This window comes from Scyliorhinus torazame, chromosome 14 (genome assembly GCF_047496885.1).
Source record: "Scyliorhinus torazame isolate Kashiwa2021f chromosome 14, sScyTor2.1, whole genome shotgun sequence".
Lineage (NCBI taxonomy): Eukaryota > Metazoa > Chordata > Chondrichthyes > Carcharhiniformes > Scyliorhinidae > Scyliorhinus > Scyliorhinus torazame.
This window is the reverse complement of record NC_092720.1, coordinates 18,826,402-18,854,067: the sequence shown is the minus strand read 5'-3', so window position 1 is coordinate 18,854,067 and position 27,666 is coordinate 18,826,402. Positions and strand designations below refer to the sequence as shown.

At 45.3% G+C, this 27,666-nt stretch overlaps 1 protein-coding gene across 3 annotated transcripts; it reads right to left on the bottom strand.

Moving 5' to 3' along the window:
- Nucleotides 1-16,195: 16,195 nt before the first annotated feature.
- On the bottom strand, nt 16,196-22,839 carry LOC140389262 (extracellular calcium-sensing receptor-like). 3 transcript variants are annotated; one of them, XM_072473442.1, is made up of 5 exons: nt 22,557-22,839; nt 18,651-19,472; nt 18,290-18,514; nt 17,345-17,468; nt 16,196-17,237 (listed from the first exon to the last, which is right to left on the bottom strand). In XM_072473442.1, exons 1-5 carry the CDS (start codon nt 22,803-22,805, stop codon nt 16,336-16,338), a joined length of 2,322 nt encoding a protein of 773 aa, XP_072329543.1. In that variant the 5' UTR covers nt 22,806-22,839; the 3' UTR covers nt 16,196-16,335. The 3 variants fall into 3 exon arrangements, with proteins under 3 accessions (XP_072329543.1, XP_072329545.1, XP_072329544.1); XM_072473444.1 differs by having other exon boundaries at nt 18,290-18,518; nt 18,676-19,472; XM_072473443.1 differs by having other exon boundaries at nt 18,290-18,540; nt 18,683-19,472.
- Nucleotides 22,840-27,666: the final 4,827 nt, after the last annotated feature.

Here is a 27,666-nt window from a genome sequence, read left to right as displayed (position 1 = left end):
GGGTTCTACTATTCACTGTGTATTCCCTACCTGCATTAGACCTTCAAAAATGCATTAAGATGCTGGAGGTGAAATTAATCTTGAGTGATAGCGCAAAACTGGTGATAGCAAATTGGCAGCATACTTTGCACCTCAACCAGACATTATCTTTCATTCATCTTAGGGAAGAAAATAAAAGATTTGGTGTGAATACAGCGAATATTTACTCAAATGGTACCAGTAATGAGGGACTTCGGTCATGTGGAGAGATTAGAGAAGCTTGGGTTGTTTCTCCTGGAGAACCTAACAAGGAAGATCAAAATTATGAAGGATTTATATGAAGTAAATAGGGAGAAGCTTTATTCCCGAGAGGCAGTAAGGTCCTTAACCAAGGGAGGCATATTTCTGATAATTGGGAGAAGAGTCGGTGTGAGATCAGAGGGTTTATCTGTGCAGCGAGTTATTATGATCTGGAATGAAAGGCTGGTGCAAGTAGGTTCCCTGATAACTTTCAGAAGCCAATTGGATAAATACGTGATGAGGAGAACATTTCCTGACTGTGGTGAAAGAGCAGAGGAATGGGCCTAAGTGGATCATATGCACAGGAACCATAGACCAGAACGGACAGGACGGTGGAGTTGAGGCCATGATGAGATCAGCCATGATCATATTGAACGGTGGAACAGGTTCGAGAGGCTGAATTGCCTCCTGTTCCTAGTTCTTGTGTTCTAAGATTGGATTGGATTGGATTTGTTTATTGTCACGTGTACCAAGGTTCTGCGTACAGTCCAGACAGATCATTCCGTACATGAAAAAAACATAGGGCATATGATAAATACACAATGTAAACACAGAGACACAGGCATTGTATGAAGCATACAGGAGTGCAGTTCCAATCAGTAGGGAAGATGTGTGAAGAGATCAGATCAGTCCACAAGAGGGTCATTTAGCAGTCTGGTAACAGCGGGGAAGAAGCTGTTTTTGAATCTGTTAGTGCGTGTTCTCAAACTTCTGTAACTCCTGCCCGATCGAAGAGGTTGGAAGAGTGAATAAGCCGGGTGGGAGATGTTTTTGATTATGCTGCCCACAACAATTCTGTCTAATTCCACTTTCCAGCTCTAGGTCTGTAGCCCTGTAGGTAACAGCACCTCCAGCACAAATCTGGGGTTCTTGATTAACAAGAGGATTTCTTGATTAATAAGGGGATCAGGGGAAAAGGCAGGAGAATGGGGATGAAGAATATATGAAAAATGGAATGAAATGAAATGAAATGAAAATGGCTTATTGTCACAAGTAGGCTTCAAATGAAGTTACTGTGAAAAGCCCCGAGTCGCCACATTCCGGCGCCTGTTCGGGGAGGCTGTTACGGGAATTGAACCGTGCTGCTGGCCTGCCTTGGTCTGCTTTCAAAGCCAGCGATTTAGCCCTGTGCTAAACAGCCCCTATCAACATATCAACCATGATCGAATGGCAGAACATACTCAATTGGCCAAATGGCCTAATTTTGCTCCTATATCTTATGGTCAGTACCTTGAAGAGATTTGAACCTGAAACCCCAGAGCATGGCTCTAGGTTTGTGGGTTAATCAGTTCAATGATCTATACCACTAGGCCACAGGAGGAGGTTGCAAGATGTTTGAATGTCAATTTAAAAGGCAATTCGACTAATTACTCTCCTAACTGCAATAATATGCTCAGAAGACAATAAAACGCCTGCAGGGTGAGGTTTACAACAGATGCGGAATCCATTTTTTAGGGCAATTTATTTGGGTGGGTTTTAAATCATCTGCAGCTGAGACCAGAGTCTGACCTTTTCACCTCAAACTATATTGGCCTCAGGGACTGCTCTTCAGAGCAGGCATTGTCAAACTCGGGGGCACGACCCGCGGGTGGGTCATGGGAGGGTGCGGAGCCGTCCGTCGCGGCGCACCAGATCGCACAAATCTGCGCACAATCTGTTAGTAACGCCGGCTGCAAGCGGCCTTCGAAATGGCCACGAACATGGAAAACAAATGCGGCCCCACTGCGCATGCGTGCTTGATCATCAGCCCGCATGTGCAGTGCGGCCTCGTTTTTTTAAACGGGCGCAGCTTTTTGTATTACAAGTTTGGGGGGGGGTTTATTTGATAAAATTGTACAGGAAAAAAATGCAGAACTTTGGACAGATGGAGACTCCATACTTTCCGACACCGGAAGGCTTCACCTTCATCCAACAGGTTCCATTGGAGGAGAGTGTACGAGGGCCAAAGGGATCCAAAACCATTTCCTCCATTTTTGTCAGCAGCAAACAAGGTAAGAGAAAATGGTGGGTCGCGCAGTTCGGCCGGCGTGGGTCGCGAAGGTCGGCCGGGCTGGGTCCCGAAGGGTGGCCGGTTGGTAAAAATGGGTCCCCGGAAAAAAAGTTTGAAGAACACTGCTTTAGAACAGTGTTTCTCAAACTTTTTTTCCTGGGACCCACTTTTGCCAACTGGCTGACCTTTGGGCCCCAAGGCAGCAAAGCTTTGCGGCTCATGTCGGTCGACCTTCGTGACCCATGCCGGTTGACCTTAGCGACCCTCAACGTCCGACCTTCACAACACCCGCCACGTGTGCATACCTTTAATGCAAAAGGGGATCCTGCTTGATCCTGATTATATCAATCCATTCAGGTTCACATGTGGAGAGGGCAATGCACATATCAGTCGGAGACTTCAGGCAGTTCTTTCGTGCCACCTTCATCTTTGTGAAAACAAAAAATTCAATCTCGCACATGTAGGTCGTTGTGAAGGGCAATAGCATCAAAATGTTTGTTTTACTCAGAACTGGATTCTCCTGAGCAATGCTACTCCTGAATGCTAAGAGCCTCATGGTCTTATGGAGTGTTTTTAATGTGCTATCACAGGCCAGGTACAGCAGCGCAGTTGGAGTCAGCAGTAAGTGAATAACTGACTCTGGGGTCTCAACCTCAAAAATAATTTTTAACCCATTACTTCTCTTTAAAAATCTTAATCTTCTCCTCTCATTTACCAGTATTTCCGGGCAAATAATACACATGGGCTTTGCAGACATACGTGCAATGGCACCATAACTCAAGAAATCATCTTTGTACTGCTTTGTTCCCAAGTTAAGTTTCTTCTTTCTAGGCTGTTAACCAAAGGCCTAGTGCTTGTCGTGTTGGGTGTCCTGGTACACAAATGAGCCAACACGGCTGTAGATGGTACAACTTGATTTTATTATGTTAACTAACAGATGCAACTAACTATAGACTTGGGTACATTCGCTACCAGCTAACCTATGGACCTAGCTCTATCACTAATGTTGGTGAGGCACTCAGCACATGGTCTATGTCTGAGTGTCACACTGCAAGCTCTGTGCCCTGAGCTGTCTCCTACCAGAATGAGCAGGAACTCTCGTGTACCCCCTTTTATAGTGCGTGTGCTCTTACTAGTGATTGGCTGCGATGTTGTGTGTGTGCTGGTTGGTCCAAATGCCTGTCCATCAGTGTGTGTGTGACTGCACCATGATATGCTGATCCGGATATCATGACATCCCCCCTTTTCACAAGAAATATGTGCCTGCATGATAATAAATAAGATTGTGTACTGGGTGCAACTAAATATGTGTGTGTGAGATTAACTACAAAATGTACAGGAGGCTAACTACATACATAGAGAAGATGTCAGGTGCAACATAAGAACAAAAGTGTACCAAGAACGGAACAAATGCAAACTCTCAAACACAGAATGAAAATAGAAACATGTCAACAGTACTGTAAACCAGTTCAGTAAGTCCAATGGAACAAAAGAAACCAAAACAGGCTCATAAGTTCAGTCTCTCAGGTGGGCGACGAATTCGGGTGGACCGCCTCAAGGGTGAGTCAGGAGCCACCGGCTGAGGAATGGGCCTATCGACGGGCGAGAGAGGAAAATGAATCATGGCAGGAAGCTCAAAAAAGTCGACATCAGGGGCAACATAAGAACTAGGAACAGGAGTAGGCCATCTGGCCCCTCGAGCCTGCTCCGCCATTTAATGAGATCAAGGCTGATCTTTGTGATCAGGAGGGCATGGCACCGGTGCAGAGTGTCGTAGCGAGCGCGGAGTCAAGCAAAGGGCCCGCCGATTGCAGCGGCAAATAGAGCCATCAGGCATGCGAACAACGAATGATCGGGGAGCTACCTGGCGGAGAACCTCAGCCGTTGCCGACCAGCCACCGTCCGGAAGGTGTATGCGGACATTGCCGCCAGGCTCCAGGGCAGGAAGATCAGTCACCTGAGCATCATGTGTCACCTTCTGCTGATCGCGCTATTGCTGCATCTTTCACAAGACCGGGGCATGATCAAGGTCAGGAACATGAATGGACGGCACAGTGATCCTGAGGGTGCGGCCCATCAACAGCTGAGCTGGTGACAGGCCCGTGGACAGTGGGGCCGAGCGATGAGCCAGCAAGGCTAGACAGAAGTCAGACCCGGCATCAGCAGCCTTGCAGAGAAGCCTCTTAACAATATGGACGCCCTTCTCCGCCTTGCCATTCGATTGAGGATGCAACGGACTGGACGTCACATGCATGAAGTTGTAGGCAGTGGCAAAGGAAGACCATTCCTCACTTGCAAAGCAAGGTCTGTTGTCAGACATGACGGTGAGCGGAATGCCATGGCGAGCGAAGGTCTCCTTGCATGCCTGGATGACAGCAGATGATGAAGTGTCGTGCAGGCGTATGACCTCCGGGTAACTCGAGTATTAGTCAATGATAATAACATAGTCCCTGCCGAGCGCGTGAAAGAGGGGACCGACCTTCGACCAGGGGGAAGTGACCAACTCGTGGGGCCGGAAGGTCTCACAGGGTTGCGCCGGCTGAAACCTCTGGCAGGTGGGGCAGTTGAGCACCATGTTGGCGATGTCGTCGCTGATGCCCGGCCAGTACACAGCCTCTCGGGCCCTCCGTCTGCACTTCTCGACTCCGAGGTGGCCTTCGTGCAGTTGCTCGAGGACAAGCTGGTGCATACTGTATGATATCACAATCCGATCCAATTTTAAGAGGATGCCATCAACGACGGCCAGGTCGCCCCGGACATTGTAAAATTGTGGGCACTGCCCCTTTAGCCACCCTTCTGTCATGTGGCACATCACACCTTGTAGCAGGGGGTCAGCCGCAGTCTCACGTCGAATGTGGGCCAGACGTGCATCAGTGGCCGGCAGATTGGCCGATGTGAAGGCTACCTGTGCCTCGACCTGGTACACGAACCCCTCGGGGTCGGACGGTGTGTTGACCGCCCTAGACAGAGCATCTCCGATGATAAGCTCCTTCCCCGGGGTGTAGACAAGCTGAAAGTCGTACCTCCGGAGCTTGAGCAGAATGCGCTTGAGGCGAGGGGTCATGTCGTTTAGATCCTTCTGGATAATGCCGACCAGGTGGCGATGGTCGGTCTCTACAGTGAACTGCGGAAGACCATAGACATAGTCATGAAACTTGTCAATGCCCGTCAACAATCCTAGGCACTCCTTCTCGATCTGCGCATAGCGCTGTTCTGTGGGGGTCATGGCCCGCGAGGCATAGGCGACCGGAGCCCATGATGAGGTGTCATCCCGTTGCAGGAGGAGCGCACCAATACCCGATTGGCTGGCATCCATGTAGATCTTTGTCTCCCGTGTGGTGTCGAAAAACGCCAATGGGCGGTGGTGAGCTTGACCTTGAGCTCCTCCTATTCACTCTGGCGTGCGGGCAGCCACTGGAACTCTGTGGTCTTCTTGACCAGGTGGCGAAGAGCAGTCGTGTGTGAAGCAAGGTTGGGAATGAACTTCCCCAGGAAGTTGACCATCCCGAGAAAGCGTAGCACTGCCTTCTTGTCTGACGGCCGCTGCATGGCCGTGATGGCTGCCACCTTGTCGGCATCCGGCCGGACACCCGACCGGGAGATGTGGTCCCCCAAAAACTTCAGTTCAGTCTGGCCAAAAGAGCATTTAGCTCGGTTAAGGCGCAGGCCCTGATCTCAGATACGTGCAAAGAATGCTGGAGACGACTGATGTGCTCCTGTGGTGTTGTTGACCAGATGATAATATCGTCTACGTAGACGCGTACCCCTTCGATGCCCTCCATCATCTGTTCCATGATGCGATGGAACACTTCGGAAGCAGAAATGATGCCGAATGACATTCTGTTGTAGCAGAACCTGCCAAATGGAGTGTTGAAAGTGCAGAGCTTCCGGCTGGACGGATCCAGTTGAATCTGCCAAAAGCCCTTTGAGGCATCAAGCTTGGTAAATATTTTTGCCCGAGCCATTTCACTCGTGATCTCTTCCTGCTTAGTTATAGGGTAGTGCTCCCTCATGATGTTGGAATTCAAGTCTTTCGGGTCAATGCAGATCCGGAGCTCGCCGGATGGCTTCTTCACACACACCATGGAGCTGACCCATGGCGTTGGTTCCGTGACCCGGGAAAGCACTCCTTGGTCCTGCAGGTCCTGCAGCTGTTGCTTGAGGCGGTCCTTGAGGGGTGCTGGGACAATACAAGGGCATGAATGACTGGGGTGGCATCCGGTTTGAGCCGTATTTTGTACGTGTAGGGCAGTGTGCCCATGCCCTCGAAAACCTCCTGGTTGCGCACAAGGAGTGAGTGGAGCTGCGCCCCAAAGTCTACATCTGGAAAGTCCGATGTGCCGTCAGGAGACAAAGTGTGGACTCACCGAACGAGGTGGAGAATCTTGCACACCTGTGCGCCTAACAGAGAGTCCTTCGAGGATCCTACGATCTCAAATGAAAGCTTGGCCTTGTGCGAGTTGTGGGTGACTTCCAGCTGGCAGGACCCCGTGGCCGGGATGACTTTCCCATTGTAATCCACCAATTGACAGTGGGAAGGTAGAATGGGTGGTTTGACCTTTAATGCCTGGAAAGCTGACCATGCGAGCAGATTGGCGGAGGCACCAGTGTCCAGGCGAAATGTGACTTGGGATCGGTTAACCGTCAGGGTGGCACACCACTCATCGTCCGGATCAATGGTGTGGACTGGCAGCTGCTGGTGGTGCCTACTTGGGGACAGCCTGTTCTTATGAATGACCGCAATGCGGAAGGGCTCACTGTCGTCGGTGTCGCCGGTCTGCAAGGTGTCTGGAGGTGAGCCGGTGAATGTCGGCTGAATGGCCCGCACGGTCCTGCGAGACTGGCGGAATTGTTGCGAGTTGGCAGGTTGAGGTTCTCGACAACAGGTAGCATAGTGGCCCAACCTGCCACAGCATAGGCACTGTCGAGTTCTAGCAGGACATTGTCGCTTTAAATGTGCCGATCCACAGTTGCTGCACGTCGTGACGTCATGACGTTCGTTGCACCACCGCGCATGCGCGGTGCGGTCCTGCGTAGTGCGCGCTTGCGCATCGCGTTCCTCTGCCTCAGCGTCCCCTCTTTTGGCGCGTACAAGCGCGGGAGGCCTTGGAAAGCGCGCAAAATGGCCGCCCTCGTCCGGGCCGCGGGCCGGGAGGCACTCAATCGACCGGACCTGGCCCCGTGCCGTGCCGTTTCGGCCGCCTGAATATTGGAGTACCAGCTGGTCGCGTTTTCATGGAGGACACAGGTCCCTATTGCAGTCGCCAGGGTGAGTTGTTTCACTTTAAGGAGCTGCTGGCGTAGGGTGTCTGACACAACCCTAAAAACTATCTGATCCCTTATCATGGAGTCGGAGGTGGCCCCGTAGCCGCAGGATTGCGCAAGGATGCGGAGGTGTGTTAGGTATGATTGAAAAGGTTTGTCCTTACCCTGCAGGCGCTGCTGAAATAGGGACCGTTCGAAGCTCCCATTTACTTCCACGCTGAAGTGTTCATCGAACTTGAGCAGCACCGTTTTTGGGGGTTTTTTGTCCTCACCTTCCGCGAATGCCAGGGAGTTTAAGACGTGGATGGCGTGTTGCCCTGCCGTGGAGAGGAGAAGGGCTATCTTCCTGGTGTCCGATGCATTCTCCCTGTCTGTGGCCTCGAGGAATAGCTGGAAGTGTTGTTTGAAAAACTTCCAGTTTACACCTAGATTGCCAGCAATTCGGAGCAGCTGCGGCGGGCTGATGCTTTCCATGGATCAGGATGGCGGATGGCTGAAATGGTGCAGGTAGGTCTCACAGTCGCTGGTCTACGTCCACTCGTGGTATCATGTCGTGTTGGGTGTCCTGATGCACAAATGAGCCAACACGGCTGTAGATGGTACAACTTGATTTTATTATGTTAACTAACAGATGCAACTTGGGTACGTTCGCTTCCAGCTAACCTATGGTCCTAGCCCTATCACTAATGTTGGTGAGGCACTCAGCACATGGTCTATGTCTGAGTGTCACCCTGCAAGCTCTGTGTCCCGAGCTGTCTCCTACCAGAATGAGCGGGAACTCTTGTGTTCCCCCTTTTATAGTGTGTGTGCTCTTACTAGTGATTGGCTGCGATGTTGTGTGTGTGTTGGTTGGTCCAAATGCCTGTCCATCAGTGTGTGTGTGATTGCACCATGATATGCTGATCTGGATATCATGACAGTGCTCTGTACAGAGCTAACACTAGTGCTGCTCTGTCATGCCTTGGACTCTCCTGCACAGCTCTCTCCAGCAGCGTCAGTTGTGAGATCCTGTCCACTAGGTACTCTGCATATTTCTATCACTGGCCGTCTCTTACTTGTAAGAACATGATTCATCTTTACAGTCGTCTAGCCTTGCTTGCTCGCAGCTAGAAAATGGAAGAAGCCCTCACCTGTGATTTGGTGGCAAAAGCACGTACATAGAAGGCACTTGACGTTAAGTGTACGTACAGGGCACGCAACATGCTCACTACTGCTGGTTATTGTCGGAAGACTGCACATAGCCTCATTTCTTCTCATTTAAAAGGTGGCAGTGGCCACCAGTCTCAAGAAAATGCCAGTAGCAGCCATTGGGCACTTTACTCATGATCAGGGCGGCTGTGGGAAGTCCATATCCGATCACTCCATGGCACTCGCAGCACCCACCCGAGACCCACACTTTGGAAAACCTTGCATTAGAGTGAGCAGAGGAAACCTTTTGGATATTTTGGAGTAAGAACTGTCAGAGACAGATGGGGATTGTTGTCGCATTTGGAGACGCAACCTCCAGCAAGGAAAAGGGTTAGTAGGAGTAGCAGGACGACTGGGGTGAGAGGGAAAGGGATATATAGGGAGGCTCAAGATGCTGTGATTCCTGTGGAAGGAGACAGAACAGCACCAAATCCCAACTGTTAGGAGGAGTCCAGGAACCCTCATCGGAGGCACAGGTGAGCTTATGCCACCTCAAGAATGTACGGGCAGTGATTCAGATATCTGCAACTGCAGAAGACTTTGGCTTTCAGGGTGACTGAGGCGTGTCTTTGTGAGATGCTTGCTAGGGAGATCACCTCCCATTGTCTTGAGATCCTCCTGTCGCATTGAAGTTGACAATGACACTTTACTTCTTTGCCACAAGCTCACTCCAGGCAGGCTGTGCGGGCCGCAATGGGGTAACACAGCCTGCTGCACACCATTCCATCAAGGTGTTCACAGCTGCAATATTCTAAAGGGCTGGTAATTACACCTCCTTCAGTCGAGATGTCAAAATTCAAATGGCGGTGGACAATTAAACAACTCACTGGAGGAAGAGGCTCCCCAAATTTCCCCACCATTAATGATGGAAGAGCCCAGCACATCTGTGCAAAAGGCAAGGCTGAAGCACTTGCAACAATCTTTGGCCAGAAATACTGAGTGGATGATCCATTTTAGCCTGAACCAGAGGTCGCCAGCATCACTTCTTCAGCCAATTCAACTTACTCCACATGATATCATGAAATGGCTGCAGGCACTGGATTGGAGTGGATTGGATTTGTTTATTGTCAAGTGTACCAAGGTACTGTGAAAAGTATTTTTCTGCGAGCAGCTCAAACAGATCATTTAGTACATGAAAAGAAAAGAAAAATACATAATAGGGCAACACAAGGTACACAATGTAACTACGTAAACACCGGAATCGGGTGAAGCATACAGGAGTGTAGTGTTAATGAGGTCAGTCCATAAGAGGGTCATTTAGGAGTCTGGTAACAGCAGGGAAGAAGCTGTTTTTGAGTCTGTTCGTGGGTGTTCTCAGACTTTTGTATCTCCTGCCCGATGGAAGAAGTTGGGAGAGTGAGTAAGCCAGGTGGGAGGGGTCTTTGATTATGCTGCCCACTTTCCCCAGGCAGCGGGTGGTATAGACAGAGTCAATGGATGGGAGGCGGGTTCGTGTGCTGAACTGGGTTCTGTTCACGACTATCTGAAGTTGCTTGCAGTCTTGGGCCGAGCAGTTGCCGTACCGGGCTGTGATGCAGCCAGATAGGATGCTTTCTATGGTGCATCTGTAAAAGTTGGTACTGCAAAGGCTGTGGGCCCTGACAATATCCTGGCAACAGTGCTGACAACTTGTGCTGCAGAAAGTGCTGCACCCCTAACCAAGCTGTTCCAGTACAATTATAACACTGGCATCTACCCGGCAATGTGGAATATTTCCCAGGCATGTCCTGTGCACAAAAAAGCAGGAGAAGTGCACCCGGCCAATGGCCAACCCATCTTGCAATTCTTGATCTTCAGTAAAGTGATGGAAGGGGTGCTACTAAGCTGCAATTACTCAGCAATAACCTGCTCACTGATGCTCAGTTTGGGCCAATCCAGAGAGCTGAGCACATGGTCTTACAGTCCCAGCGCAGTCGTGAGCGGCATTGCGCTGTCTGTGGTGCCAAAGTTTAGGTGCGATGTTAATCTAAGACCACATCTGCCCGCTCAGATGGGTGTAAAAGATCCAACACTGTTGTCAATGGGAGGTTGTTGTGCACAAAATGGCTGGCCGGCAGATTTTCCATATTATAGCGTGACCATTTCAAAAAGTCTTGAGGTACTCTGGGGCCTGAATCATGTAAGCTGCTGGAATGCCTATTCATTACTCTTTCTTTCTTCACTGATGTAAGTAGATAAGGGGAACCCCTCCCTAACTCCCTCCCCGTATGCCTGACGTTGGTAGTGGGGAAAATTTTAGAATCCATTATCAAAGATTTTATAGCAGAGCACTTGGAAAACAGTGGCAGGATCAGACAGAGTCAGCATGGGGAAATCATGCTTGACAATTTTACTGGAATACTTTGATGATGTAACTAGTAGAGTTGATGAGGGGAATATGATTTATTTGGACTTTCTGGAGGCCTCTGACAAAGCACCACGTAAGAGATTAGCAGGTAAAATTAAAGTGCATGGGATTAGGGGTAGTGTACTGAGATGGATATTAAAGTGGTTGGCAGAGAGGAAACAAAGAGTAGGAATTAATGGGTCTTTTTCAAATTGGCAGGCACTGTCTAGTGGGGTACCGCAGGGAGTGGTGCTGGGACCTCAGCTACTCCCAATATATACATAGACATGGTAGAAATAGAAGCAGGTGGAGGCCATTTGGGCCTTCGAGCCTGCTCTGCCATTCATTATGATCATGGCTGGTCATCAAGTTCAATACCCTGATCCCACTGACCCCCCATATCCCTTGATACATTTAGCCCTAAGAGCTATATCGAATTCCTTCTTGAAATTACACGTTTCCACGTCAAATACTTTCTGTGGAAGAGAATTCAACAGATTCATCACTCTCTGGGTGAAGAAATTTCTCCTCACCTCAGTCTCAGGTTTACCCCTTATCCTCAAACTATGACCCCTAGTTCTGGATGCCCCCACCATCTGGAACATTCTTTTGAATCTACCCTGCCTAATCCTGTTAGAATTTTATAGGTTTCTATGAGATCCCCTCTCATTCTTCTGAACTCCAATGAATATAATGCTGACCATCTTAGTCTCTCCTCATATGACCGTCCTGCCATCCCAGGAATCAGCCTGGTAAACCTTCGCTGCACTCCCTCCATAGCAAGAACATCCTTCCTCAGATAAGGACACCAAAACTGCACACCATAATCCAGGTGTGGGCTCACCAATGTTCTATATATACATATTAATGATTTACATGAGGGAACAAAATGTAATATCTCCAAATTTGCAGATGACACCAAGTTGGGTGGAGAGTGAGCTGTGAGGAGGATGCAGAGATCCTTCAGTGTGATTTGGACAAGTTGTGTGAGTGGGCAAATGAATGGCAGATGCAGTATACTTTGGATAAATGCGACGTTATCTACTTGGTAGCAAAAATGGGACGGCAGACTATTATGGTCGGCATGGTAGCACAGTTATTAGCCCTGTTGCATCACAGTGGCAGGGTCCCAGGTTCGATTCCGGGCTTGGCTCACTGACTGTGTGGAGATTGCACGTTCTCCCCGTGTCTGCGTGGGTTTCCTCCGGGTGCTCCGGTTTCCTCCCACAAGTCCCGAAAGACATGCTTGTTCAGTGAATTGGACATTCTGAATTCTCCCTCCGTGTACCCGAACAGGCGCCGGAGTGTGGCGACTGGGGGATTTTCACAGAAACTTCATTGCAGTGTTAATGTAAGCCTACTTGTGACAATAATAAAGATTATTATTATTTGAATGGCCATAAATTAGGAGAGGGGAATGTGCAACAAGGCCTGGGTGCCCTCGAAGACCAGTCAATGAAGGAAAGCATGCAGGTTCATCCAGCATGTAAAGAAGGCAAGTGGTGTGCTGGCCATCTTTGTGAAAGGATTCGAGTACAGGAGCTGGGATGTCTTCCTGCAATTATACAGGGCCTTGGTGAGGCCAGACCTGGAATATTGTGTGCAGTCTTGGTCTCCTTATCTGAGGAAGGATATTCTTGCTATAGAGGGAGTGCAGCGAAGGTTTACCAGACTGATTCCTGGGATGGCAGGATGGACGTATGAGAAGAGATTGAGTCAGTTAAGGTTGTATTCGCTGGAGTTCAGAAGAATGAGGGGGAATCTCATAGGAACCTATAAAATTCAACAGGAGTAGACATGATCCTGATGGTGGGGCTGTCCAGAACAAGGGGCCAGTGGTCACAGTCTGCTTGAACATTTAGGACAGAGATGAGGAGAACTTTCTTCACCCAGCAAGTGGTGAGCCTGTGGAATTCACTACCACTGGAAGTGGGTGAGACCAAAACATTATGTCTTCGAGAAACAGTTAAATATAACACTTGGGACGAAGAAGATTAAAGGATATGGGAGGGGGGGGGAGGCAGAATTAGGCTATTGAGTTGCATGATCAGCCAAGATCATAATGAATGGTGGAGCAGGCTCAAAAGGCCAAATGGCCTCCTTCTACTGCTGTTTGCTATGTTTCTATATAAAAATCGTGCAATTAAATTTCCTTCTTAAGTCCCAGAAGATTCAACGAATAAATGAGCCCATCCACTTTTGCCAAATTGTATTATTTATCTGCCGAAAGCTGAATTTTCTGGGAATGTGGGCTAATGTTTCTATAGGATCCTTTATTTGAGCTTAAAACTGTTTTGATCAACATTGTTGTCTGAACTGAAAACTGGCATTCTGGTGTCTTTTTCTCGAACTTTATAAACACTTATGTGTTCTCTATCCATATATTTGATTCTATATTTGGTTATCACACATTGGTATATATTACATCATTGTGTACAGTGAACCTGCTACAACACAATAAATTGTTACGCTGTAAATTACACTGGGGGTTGTCTGTTCACAAGTATGGCAGTGGCATTATTGTCCATTGTTGTGTTGACATGTATGTCATTATTTTTGATGCATCAGCAAAGTTCTGGCTATGGTTGGATGTGGCTTGGTGTTCAATTCACTTAGAGGATTTCCCTGTCATGCTGGCCAGACACTGACTGTCGTTTACAGATGAGGGCCAGATTTTCAATATTCCTCATTGATCTTCCACAGGGAATATAAGATTTTCTCAACTGGAGAATCTTCCCTGGAGCATAAATCCACTTGGGTGAGCAGAAATGTTTACATGGCTCGTATCAGAATAGGCGAGTCTTATATTAATAGATTGGAGTTACGTGAAAACTAAGTATAAATTTGCCTACGTTGGGATTTATGAGGATACTATGAAGAAAATCAGGTGACAGTGCATTTTATTTTTGATTGTCCACAAATTCCAGGTTGTTGGTGAAGGTGTACCAGAAAATATTGAAGCATCCCAGTTGACCAGTGCCACATGCGACATTTTCTGCATTTATTTCCAAATCCCATTTTCCCATTGATTCATATTGTCATTTATTTGTTTGTGGTATTCTAAATCGTTTATTCGTTACTTGTGTTTCATTTCCATATATTGTTTCACATTATTTTATACTTTAGCTTAATAATTATCATATATTCTTTTTTTTCTAGCTATTTTCCTCCCATGTGTCGGCAACTATAATAGAAATAGACATTGAACAGGACTTTAGGTTTTAACTTTAAAAACGCAAGTGACGAAGTGAAATCAAAGAGAACGATGTGAAGGATGGGCTGCATTCTGTTCATAATCACTAGCTATGCCACAGCTTACCAAACCAGTATCACTTTTCCACAGATATGTTTCAGATGGGAGGTACTGGCACAAGTCAAGGTGCGAGTGCAATTCCAGATAGAAAGAAATTAATGTGACAATAATGAAGACATTTGATATAAGTTATATAAGCCTTTGTAAAAGAATATCCTGCAGAATAATTATCAGCCAAACTGTGGGTGAGAATTTCATTTTTCACAAAGATATTCTCATGGAGTGAATGTCAGTTTGTATAGTCGTAGAGTCATAGAGGTTTACAGCACGATTACAGGCCCTTCGGCCCAACATGTCCATGCCGTCCAGTTTTTATGTCTAATCTAGTCCCAATTGCCCTCGTTTGGCCCATAACCCTCTATGCCCAAATTTCCCATAGTGTCAAAGATGTGGCATTAAAGCAATGCTGAAACAATGGTGCGCACTATTTATATAAGTATCATAAATCAGAATAGAATCACTACAGTGCAGAAGGAGGCCACTCGGCCCGTAGAGTCTGCACCATTGCTCTGAAAGAGCAATTGGCCTAGGCCCACTCCCCTACCCTCTCCCTGTAACCCTGCCTTCCGTGCTTTTGGAAACTAAGGGACAATTTAGCATGGCCAGTCCACCTAAACGTCACATCTTTGGACTGTGGGAGGAAACCCACGCAGGCACGGGGAGAAAGCGCAAACTCCACACAGACAGTTGCCCGAGGCCAGAATTGAACCCGGATCCCAAGTGCTATGAAGCAGCAGTGCTAGCCATTGTGCCGCCCTTGTTTTTATGTTTGAATGATCACCTATATGAGACTTATGTTTGTTATTTATATCCTCTACATGCATATCCATAGAAGGCCAATGTGGAACAGTATTGCTTTCAAACAAGTTTAGTATTGCAATAATTTACATAAGAATACAGGAACAGCAGTAGAACATCCATCCCATGGACCCATTCTGTTATTGAATTGGATTGGTTAATGTGCAGGTTCAGTCGGCAGTTAAGAAGGCAAATGCAATGTTAGCATTCATGTCAAGAGGGCTAGAATACAAGACCAGGGATGTACTTCTGAGGCTGTATAAGGCTCTGGTCAGACCCCATTCGGAGTATTGTGAGCAGTTTGGATCCCCGTATCTAAGGAAGGATGTGCTGACCTTGGAAAGGGTCCAGAGGAGGTTCACAAAAATGATCACTGGAATTAAGAACTTGTCATATGAGGAACGGTTGAGGACTCTGGGTCTGTACTGGTTGGAGTTCAGAAGGATGAGAGGGGATCTTATTGAAACTTACAAGATACTGCGAGGCATGGATAGAGTGGACATGAAGAGAATGTTTCCACTTATAGGAAAAACTAGAACCAGGGGACACCATCTCAGACTAAAGGGACGATCCTTTAAAACAGAGATGAGGAGGAATATCTTCAGGCAGAGTGTGGTAAATCTGTGGAACTCTTTGCCACAGAAGGCTGTGGAGGCCAATTCACTGAGTGTCTTTAAGACAGAGATAGATAGGGTCTTGATTAATAAGGGGATCAGGGGTTATGGGGAGAAGGCAGGAGAATGGGGATGAGAAAATATCAGCCATGATTGAATGGCGGAGCAGACTCGATGGGCCAAGTGGCCTCATTCTGCTCCTATGTCTTATGGCCGTATGGTCTTATGATTGCTGATCTGTATCACAAATCTAGCTACACACTTTGTTTTCATTAACTACCAAAAGTGACTATCACAGTTTTGATTGAATTTTACCTTTATGTCCCATTCTGGATATTTTGAACGGGAGGAAATAGTTCACTCCAGCCACCCTTTCAACGCCTATAATCATTTTTTAAATCTCAATTAGATTGCCCCTTAATTTTCTATAACAATTGAGTTGTAAGCCTAGTCAAACACCATCAGAATTTAATCATTTTAGTCCTGCTGTTGTTCAGATAAAGTGAAGAAATTGTTACAAAGCTGTATTCAAGGGTAAATGAAAGGTATCAATGTTTTTTTGTCAAGCTACTTTACCAATCAAGTTTTTCTTTGTATTAGTCTCTGGCCTTAGTAGAATAATATAACATTTCGGAACAAAAATGCAGACAAGTAGACCAAAGCTAGATGCCAGAATAGCAAACACTTCCACAGCTACAGTGTATTTACCAGGGGAACTTATGTAAGCTGGAATGAATGTTATCCAAACTGCGCAGAATATAAGCATGCTAAATGTAATAAACTTAGCCTCATTGAAATTGTCTGGCAGTTTGCGGGCTAAGAAGGCAACCAGAAAGCAAACACAAGACAAAAATCCAATGTAACCAATTACCCAATAGAAAGCTGCCGCAGACCCAACATCACATTCTAAAATTATTATGTCCTTAAAATAGTCAACATTTTTCAATGGATGAGGTGGTGATGTAATTAACCAGACTGTGCATATTAGACATTGTACAAGTGTAAGAATTAAAACAGCTAAGCGTTGTTGTATTGGCCCAAACCACTTCATCATGTTATTATTAGGAAGGGTTGCATTAAAAGCCATCATCACAACCAACGTTTTGCCCAAAACACAAGAAATGCAAAGGACAAAGGTAATGCCAAAAGCAATGTGACGTAGTATGCAAGACCAGATTGAGGGTTTTCCAATGAACGTTATTGAGCAGAGAAAGCACAGTGCTAAAGCAGAAAGAAGCAGAAAGCTTAATTCTGAGTTGTTAGCTTTAACAATGGGAGTGTTTATGTGAATGTAGAAAATGATGGTTACAGTTACAGTGAAGCCTGTTCCAACTAAAGCCAACGTAACTAAAACAATCCCCATGATCTCCTCGAAGGAAAGAAATTCGGTCATCTTCGGTATGCATAGGTCTCGCTGTTCATTCGACCATTGATCCCAAGGGCATGTTAGACATATTACTGAATCTGTTAAAAAAAAGTACATTAAATAAAGTCCCTTTTAGAAATAACAACTATATTAATAGGTTAGAATGTATGAATGACTAATTATAAATGTGTGTGTGTTTACGTACCTGTCACGTTACTGATTTCACCTTCAGCACATTCTATACAATCGAAGCAGCAAATAGGTTGTCCTTTTCTGGCAGCTTTCCTTGTTCCAGTGGTACAGCTTGTGGAACAAATTGCTTGTGGTACCTTATGCAAAGGAGAGCAGTACATGTTTGGACTTTGCAAGATTCCAAACTAGATCTAGTGACCAAGTAGCACAGTCTAATGTAAAACTTTAGGATCCAAATTTGATTTTGATATGTGGTGCCTTCCCCAAAATAAGTGTCAGAGATCGAAAAACTGGATGCTATACCAATGGATTTGTAGGGGACTTGTGTTGGAAAGATTGATATCTGGTTTTTTTATGTAACTCTTTTTAAATTATGTATTCGTTCACAGGATGTGGGCACGGTGGGCAAAGACACCATTTATTGTCCATCTCTAATTGTCTTATGAAGCTAGTGGTAGCAACTGAGTGGCTTTCTAGCCCATTTTATAGAGCAGCTCAGACTCAGGCACTTTGCTGTGGATCTGAAGTCACACATGGGTCAAGCCAGGTGGCAAACCTTCTTCCCGACAGGATATTATGGAGCCAGTTCAATTTTCCCCCAAATACCTTTCTATATTGATGTCATTAATTGAATTTAAATTCGCCAAATGCCATGGTGGGATTTAAACAGATCCAGTGATCATTAGTACAAGGCTCTGAATTACTAGCACAGTAACATAACCCTTATGCTACTATTCCCGATAATAATTGCTACTGTGCTATTTAACCATGGCCAAGTCACATGCTGGTCCACTCTCGCAACATGGCCATGCAAACAGGAGGGTTCGAGAAGATTAATTGAACGAGGAACTGAATTTGCTGAGACTTCCCTCCCTCATCAACATTAAATTATTTGGACATAGTCTGCTGGAGATCTGAAAAAAATATGTAAAGACCAGCAAAGTAAATCTACGGCTACCTTTCTCTGGCCTCCGCTCCAGACAACGGCTCCTTCGTTGATGATGAACTCTTGGCCTGGGGGTGCGGATCCATCATAATATCCGACACTTACTACATCAGCCCTATTCCCAACGCTTTGCCAATTTACGATGTCGTAAGTTGCAACTGGATCCCCATTTTCGTCGAAGTGTACAGTTTCACCAGTCCGAGTGGTGAAATTGACCGCTTTCAAATACTGCAAAAGCTTTAGAGAGAAGTGAAACAACAGGACTTATATTTAAAAAATATATAGCTGTGCAGAGGCCTTGCAATGTTTTCTATCGCACCATGAATATAATTGGAGCACTTTCTACCAGAAGTTTTAACTGTAATTTCCATACCTGCTGTGATTGATAATTAGAAGCATGTTTACACGTGCTAGTAGTGGATGCTCCATTCATGGCTTCGCATGAGAACATATTGTGCAGAGCATGTGCAAGAGCATACGTTGCTTTGTACACGTTATACGTAACTCTCAGGTGAGATGAATCGGTGTAGGTGTTCTTAATTGTTTGCAATTTTTCTCTCCCTGTACATTCTTGTTCCGTTCCATTTGCTTTATTTCGCGGCGAGCTGAGACGACAACTGAAAGTTGATTCCCAAAATTCTTCCAGTAAACTATTTCCTGGGTCTGCCGAAGGGTGTACTTGCATTAGGAATTCCTGAAAACCGGGGAGATTTACTTGACGTATTGCGATGCCCAATGTTCCAATGAGAAACTTCCGCCTTTGTTCTGAGGGCAGAATCGGTGTGGATATCCAAGCCTCGCTTCCTATCCATTGGATGCCGGTGATATCTTGTCTCGCGATCTCCTTCAGCAAAATGGCCATATCACCTTCAGCGACGAAAGCTACAATCACTTTTGTGCTTGATTCCTTCACAGCTCTCACAGTCTTGAGGAGTTTTTCCCTGGGATAGGTCCTGTAAAACGACTCTGTAAAGGCAATGCAAACCCCGAGCTCCCGCACGGCCTCGATGAACGCTTGCATCCCAAAGTTACCATAGTCGTTGTCACTCTTGATCGTTCCAATCCAATTCCATCCAAAGTGTTTCACGAGTTGCGCCAAGGCCCGTGCCTGATAGTAGTCACTGGGTATTGTTCTAAAAAATGACGGATATTCCTTTTTGTTGCTCAAACATGCACATGTTGAAAAGTAACTGACCTGTGGGAAATGTAAACTTTAGAAACAATATTGCAAAAGTAACTCCGCCAATGTGTCAGTGGTCAAGCTTGCAAATGTAGGATGGTGCAGAACTTTACCCCTGAACTCTGCCTCATGAGCCGATTGCAGGCGATACGCTGCAAAGTGAACTTCGGATGTGAACACGATTGACAAGGCGAATATATTCGACATATATTAATACCCATGATGTTAAGATGCCGGCGTTGGACTGGGGTGGACCCAGTAAGAAGTCTTACAACACTAGGTTAAAGTCCAAAAGGTTTGTTTGGAATCACTAGCTTTCACCTGAGGAAGGAGCTGTGCTCCAAAAGATAGTGATTCCAAACAAACCTGTTGGACTTTAACCTGGTCTTCTAAGACTATATATTAATACGTCATTGTATGGGTGGCACGGTAGCACTGTGGTCAGCACTGTTGCTTCACAGGGCCAGGGTCCCGGCTTGGGTCACTGTCTGTGCGGAGTTTCCACATTCTCCCCGCGTGGGTTTCCTCCGGGTGCTCCGGTTTCCTCCCACAAGTCAGGAAAGATGTGCTGTTAGGTGAATTGGATATTCTGAATTCTCCCTCTGTGTACCCGAACAGGCGCCAGATTGTGGCGACTAGGGGCTTTTCAGAGTAACTTCATTGCAGTGTTAATGTAAGCCTACTTGTGACAATAAAGATTATTAAATTAAGTTATAAAAGACTGCCTGATACTCACTGCCAAGGCTCAAATGTTTAGAATAAAAGCACAATACTGCGGCTGCTGGAAATTTGAAATAAAAACAGAAAATGCTAGATACAGTCAGCAAGGTCTAAACGACACTTTCACGCAATCCTGCTGAGTTTATCCTGTATTTTCTGTTCATATTTCAAATGTTGAGTTGGTTCACTTGTGTGTCATTATTGTTCATACTGTTGGCTGCGCGGATTAATTCCTAAAGCCCTTCTGCCTGATGTCAACGGAAAAAACATATTAAACACTCTTTCCGCGAAATGTAGTGTGGAAGGTGGTGGTGAGCTGCCTTCTTGAAGAGCTGCAGTCCATGTGGTGAAGGCACACCACTGTGCTATTAGGGAGGGATTTCCAGGAATTTGATCCAGCCACAGTGAAGGAAGGGTGGATATATTTCCAAGTCAGGGTGGTGAGTGACTTGGAGGGGAACCTCCAGGTAGTGGAGTTTCGATGTATTTGTCCTTCTAGGTGGTAGTCGTCTTGAGTTTGGAACGTGCTGCCAAAAGAGCCTTGGTGAGCTCCTGCAGTGCATCTTTAGATGTTGCACACAGCTGCTACTGTGCATTGGTGATAAGGGGAAGTGAATGCTTGTGGAAGGGGGAACAATCAAGCTGCTTTGTCCTGGATAGTATCAAGCTTCTTGGGTGTTGCTGGAGCTGCAGTCATCCAGGTAAGTGGAGAATATTCCATCACACTCCTGACTTATGTCTTGTAGGTAGTGGACAGGCTTTGGGGAGTCAAGAGGTGAGTTACTCGACGTAGGATTCCTAGCCTTTGACCTTCCCTGGTAGCCACAGTATTAATATGGTAGTCCAGTTCAGTTTGTAGTCACTGGTAACACCCAGGATGGTGATAGTGGGGGATTCAGTTACGGCAATGCCATTGAATGTCAATGGGCGATTATTTGATTCTCCCTTATATACGGAATAAAATGCGGCATAAATAATGAGCTGCAAATTAACCTGAAACCGTTCACAATACCAAGTGGGAACAAGGTCATAAAAGTGAAAACCAAAGCGGAAGACTATTGTTATTGAACTTGGATTGCAAGGAGAACCCTAGGAATAGTTACATAACTTTATTGTGTAACACACATGCCTAACGAGAAGACTTTCAATAACTGCCTCTAGGCCAGCAACATTCAATCTTTCTTGCTCATTAGGAATATTATCAATGTCAAATATATATTTAATCATCTCAAATGCAAATGGTTGAGTGGCAGGAGATGGACAATGAGTGAATTATATATTCCATTTCTTTTCCTGTATCCGCAAGGATGACACAGCAGTGAATTTAAAAATTCCATGATCTAACCATTTGTCATTATGCCTTCAATTATTTATCTCGGTTGATTTTTATGCAAATTTGGTAGGAGGAATGCAAAGTTCTGTCAATTTAATCCGAAATTGTACTGATTTTGGAGATTGCACGGTGTGCTCTAGGATTCTCCCAATAAAAATTACAATGCCGTAAATTCTTAACAGTAAGAAGTCTTACAACATCAGGTTAAAGTCCAGCAGGTTTGAGTCAAATCGGTAGCTTTCGGACCACGGCTCCTTCCTCAGGTGAATGAAGAGGTATGTTCCAGAAACATATGTATAGACAGATTCAAAGATGCCAGACAATGTTTTGAATGCGAGCATTTGCAGGTAATTAAGTCTTTACAGATCCAGAGATAGGGGTAACCCCAGGTTAAAGAGGTGTGAATTGTCACAAACCAGGACAGTTGGTAGGATTTCACAAGCCCAGGCCAGATGGTGTGGGATGAATGTAATGCGACAAGGTCCCGGTTGAGGCCGTACTCATGTGTGTGGAACTTGGCTCATGAGTACGGCCTCAACCGGAGCCTTGGATTCATGTCGCATTACATTCATCCCCCACCATCTGGCCTGGGCTTGTGAAATCCTACCAACTGTCCTAGCTTGAGACAATCCACACCTCTTTAACCTGGGGTTACCCCTATCTCTGGATCTGTAAAGACTTAATTACCTGCAAATGCTCGTATTCAAAGTATCGTCTTGCATCTTTGACTTTGTCTATATATATGTTTCTGGAATCTACCTCTTCATTCACCTGAGGAAGGAGCAGTGCTCCAAAAGCTAGTGATTTGAAACAAACCTGTTGGACTTTAACCTGGTGTTGTAAGACTTCTCACTGTTAAGAATTTACGGCATTGTAATTTTTATTGGATTCATTCACCTGAGGAAGGAGCAGTGCTCCGAAAGCTAGTGATTTGAAACAAACCTGTTGGACTTTAACCTGGTGTTGTAAGACTTCTTATTGTGCTCACCCCAGTCCAACATCGTAAATTCTCCACATCGTAAATTCTTAAGAAGGAGATTACTTACCATGGGGATTCCGAAAGGATTCAGTAACCTTGCTACTGCGGCGGACTGAGAGGACCCCGAATCAGCAACAATAGCATAAATATTCCTGCAGTCCTCCTCTGAACCAGCATCCCTTTGCCCATCCAAAATCTCAAAGGCTGCTTTGATAGATAAGGATGGCATGCCGCAAGAATCGTAAATCTGGTAACCCAGTGTAATATTCGGCAGGAGCGTCGGGTTCCGGTTTATTTCGTCAACGGCGTACATCATTGCTCGCACAAAGCGAAACTCTCTGAAATCAAATCTACAACATGCATAAATGGCAGTAGACCAGTTTTTAAAAAATCACATTGAGATTTGTCCAAGTATGCGCTTTTTCCAGATGTGATTGTACCATTACTGGAGTTTCATAGTAACTAAGATGCGCTTATGCAGTAATTCCAAACCATCACATGGTAGTGACAAAAGCAATGGCAACATACTCCCATCCGGTATGTGTGTATATATATATAAATATATGCATACACAAATATATGATATGCCACGTATACTCTTTCAACTCTTAGACAATTCAACGCAATCTGGTTTTAATAGTCATGGTTGAAGGATACGTTTCTCTTTATTATTGCTGCACTTACACATGTAAATAAAATCACATATGCAAGCAAACTCAATGATGCAAGGCCGCCGCACAAAACACGACACAATATGCACTTAACTGCAAAATTCAACTAACTTTTTGCATTTTGCCCCTTTGGGTTGGGTTTCAAATGAAAGCTCCGGATCCTCGACACGGGAGTGCAGGCTGAAAATTCCACCCAGAACAACATCCCCATCCTTGGAGAAACTGAGTAAATCGAATTTCTCCCAATGCTTACAAGTTGGTTGATAGGTTGCCCTTGCGGGTGCTAACATAGTTAATAGGACCCAAAGCGGAAAACAATGCATCGTTCATCAGCGGAAGTAACTGCGATAGGGCATTGCTGCACAATGCCTTTATATACGGTTGTATCTGATCGTCTTCCGGTGCCTTTCAGTTTAATTCCAATCAATGTAAAGGAAATGTTGAGCAACCTCCTCAAAACGCACAAAGGGAAGGGTTCACGGGCAAGTCTTGTCACGTCCAAAGCTCTGGAGGAACAAGAAAATACCCAGCGGGTTCTCACTGGGGCCTTGTTCAAAGGGGACTTGGATATATACCTGAAATGAAAACGAACACATGGCCATGGGGAGTGAGGCTAATTGTTGGACTTCTTGAAGAGATTTTCTAAAGGCACACACACCGTGATCAACCACCTTGTGCCCTGCATTGCTGTGTCATCATTGCGGGGGGGGGGGGGGGAGGGGGGGCACTTTATGGTCACTTGCTTGGGATTTTAGCAGTAAAAGAATTAAATAGTTTCATAAATTCCAACAGTGACTGCATGTCAAAAGCACTTCATTGGTTACAAAGCGTGTTGGGACGTCGTGAGGAGGGGGGATGGCCTTATATAAATGGAAGCCCTCCTTGCGTTGTATTGTAGGCAAACGGGATTATATTGAAAAATATATTTCAGGTATTATTTATATGTCGCATTAGATGTGTTGCATCATGGAATCGTACTGAACTTCAAGGAAGGCACATGAAACGGGAAACACAATAATTTTAGAAGTAATAAATCTCCTTTGTGGTGCACGCCTTCACCTGTTCACATGATCATGATGATATCAACTTTACTCTGCCATTTAGTATAATACTAAGGAAAAATAAAAGGCAACTTAGCCAGGAGCAGGCCTAAGCGCTTGTTGTAGAAATATTCTTGTTGCTACCTCATTGCAAACGAAGAGGTCATAAAGAAATTGGATGGGACTAAAATTGATCAAGATGATGGACGTAAAACATTGTTAGCATTCCTGGATTGCTAAGGAAAATAAAGGTGGAGACAGCAGAGACTCTGCCACAGTCTTCCAAGGTATGGGAGCGGTGGGGGGGGGGGGGGGGGGGTGGAGAGCACAGGAGGATTGCATATGTTATGCCTCCACTAAAAAGAGGAGAGGGGTAAACCTGGTAACTTCAGACCAGATAGTTAAATGTTGGCGTTGGCAAAAAATAAACATTCCAAAACAGAACTATTACTTGGAAAAATGTGGATTAGTGAATGACAGCCAATATGGACTTCTTAAAGCCAAATTTTGTTGACTAGTTTTATTCAGTTATTTCATGAAGCAATATAAAGGTTTCCTGATGATACTGCCATCAATGTTGTTCATAGTGTCTTTCACAATACAGAAAAAAGGAAGCCAATGAGATTAAGTGGGCAGTGACAGTATAGCTACAGTATTGGCTAAGGGCCAGAGAGAATATGAGAATAAACTGATGTCTACCAGGAATCAGGATTAGGACCAGCTATCGTTTCTGTCTTAACTAAAAACGTATACTTGGATAGTCGGATTGGGGCATGGATAGTTGAGGGCGTGGGTAGTTGGGGAATGGGTAGTCGGGTCAGAGGGTGGGTAGTCAGGGGTTGTTGGCTGGGTTGGAGGATTTGGGGTGGTAGTCGGGTGTGAGTAATCTGGTCGAGGGGTGAGTAGTCCTGTTTTTTGTTGTTTTTATATTATATTCATTTTACGGGATCTGGACGTCGCTTGTTAGGCCAGCATTTATTGCTCATCCCTAGAAACCCTTCAGAAGTTGGTGGTGAGCTGCCTTCTTGAATCCTAGCAGTTCCTGAGGTACAGTTACACCCACAGTGCTGTTAGGGAGGGATTCTCAGGATTTTGACACAATCATATTTATATGGCTAGTCTCTGGTCAATGGTAACCCCCAGGAATTTTATAGTCGGGGATTCAGTGATGGGAATGCCATTGACAGTCAAGTGGTGATGGTTAGATCATCTCTTGTTGGAGATGATCATTGTCTGGCACTTGTGTGGTGCAAATGTTACTTGCCATTTGTCAGCCCAAACCTGAATATTGTCCAGGTATCCCTGCATTTGGACATGAACTGCTTCAGTATCTGAGGAGTCATATTACTGAACATTTTACAGTCATCTATGAACATCGCCATTTATGACCTTATGCAGTTGGGAAGGGGTGGGGGGTAGGCAGATGGGGGTTGTGGAGTTTGGAGTGCATCGCAGCATGAGTAGTCCATTTGGCCTATCGAGTCTGCGTCGCCATTCAATCCGATCATGTTTGATTTGGTTATGGGCTCAACGCCACTTTCCTGTCTGCCCCCCCCCCCCCCCCCCCCCCCATGATTCCCTGTTTATCAAAAATCAATCTAACTCAGCCTTGATTCAATGTCCCAACCTCCACTGGTTTCCTGGGAACATAATTTCACACACTAAGATCCTCCGGAAGAAAAATTCCTCCTCATCTCCATCTTAAAAGAGAGACCTCTAATTATTACATTCTGTCTCCTAGTTCTAGTCTCCCCAAAATAAGAATTATCTTCCCTTTATTCACATTATCAAGTTAACTCAAGACCTTGTATGTTACAATACGACCATTGCTCTAAACTCCATTGGGAATGAATCCAACCTGTTCAACCTTTCTATATACAATAAGTCCTTCATCCGAGTAATGAGTTGAATGGATCTTCTCTGAACTGCTTCTAACCCAATAAACCGTAATCCAGATGTGGTCTTATTAAGGCCCTTTGCAGCTCCAGTAAATTGTCCCTACTTTAATGTTCCATTTCCGCTGACAATAAATACCAACATTCCATTTGTCTTTCATTCATTTACAGGTTATGGGCATCAATGGTCTTGACCAGTATTTATTGCCCATCCCTAATTGCACTTGAAAAGGTGGCACTGAGCTGCCATCTTGGACCGCTGCAATCCATATGGTGTAGATACACGCACAGCGCAATCAGGGAGGGAATCGCAACATATTTCCACGTCAGCATGGTAACTTTCCAATAATTTGCTGTGCCTGCATACTAATTTCTTGTGATTCATGTATTAGGACACCCAGATCCCTCTGTACCTCCTCTCTGCTTTCATGTTCTTCCTCCTAAAACCTCACATTTTCCCACATTATACTCCATCAGCAAATTTTCCCACTCAGTTCACCTATCTATACTGCTTTGCAGACTCTCTGCCTCCCCTTGATAATTTGCTTTCCTCCCATCTACGTGCTATCAACAAATCTAACTACCACGTATTCAGTCACTTCATCCAGGTCATTGATGTAGATTGTAAGCAGTTGAGACCCCATCACTAACCCCATGCCACTTCACTGGATACAGCTTGCCAATATGAAAAAGAGCCATACATTCCTACTCTCTGCTTTCTGTTGGCTATCCATGCTAATATGTTACACCATACTCTATGTTCTCTTATCTTGTATAACAAGGGCAGCACGGTGGTTAGCATTGTCCTAGGTTCAATTCCCGGCTTGGGCCACTGTCTGTGCGGAATCTGCACGTTTTCCCCATGTCTGCGTGGGTTTCCTCTGGGTGCTCCAGTTTCCTCCCATAGTCCAAAGATGTGGAGATTAGGTGGATTGGCCATGCTAAAGGTTAGGTGGGGTTACTAGGTTACGGGGATAGGGTGGAGGTGTCGGCTTAAGTAGGATGCTCTTTCCGAGGGCCGGTGCAGACTCGATGGGCTGAATGGCCTCCTTCTGCACTGTAAATTCTATGATTCTATGAACCTTATCAAATACATTTTGGAAATCTAAGTGTGCCACACGTACAGGTTCTCCTTTATCCGCCTTGCGTGTTACTTCCTTAAAAAACTTGAATAAAGTTTAAGTGTTATTTTGTTGTGGGTTCTGTCTCTGTTGGATGCTGTTGTTGAAAAATTTAAAATTAGAAATGCCTCAATAAAATATTTTCTAAAAATAAAATTCTAATAAATTTGTTGAATGTGATTCCCATTTCACAAATCCTTGTTGACTCTGCCTGATCACGTTAGGATTTTCTAAATAACCTGCAATTACTTCATTACTAATGGATACTAGCAATATCTCAATGATAGATGTTAGGCTGCTGCTGTAGATTCCTGCCTCTATCTCCCTCCTTTCTTGAATGAAGATGATACATTACCTGTTTCTAACCCTCACATAATCTAAGGAATTTGGGAAGATTTTACACAATTCATCAATTATTTCTGCACTCATTTTAAGCACCTTGAATGCAAA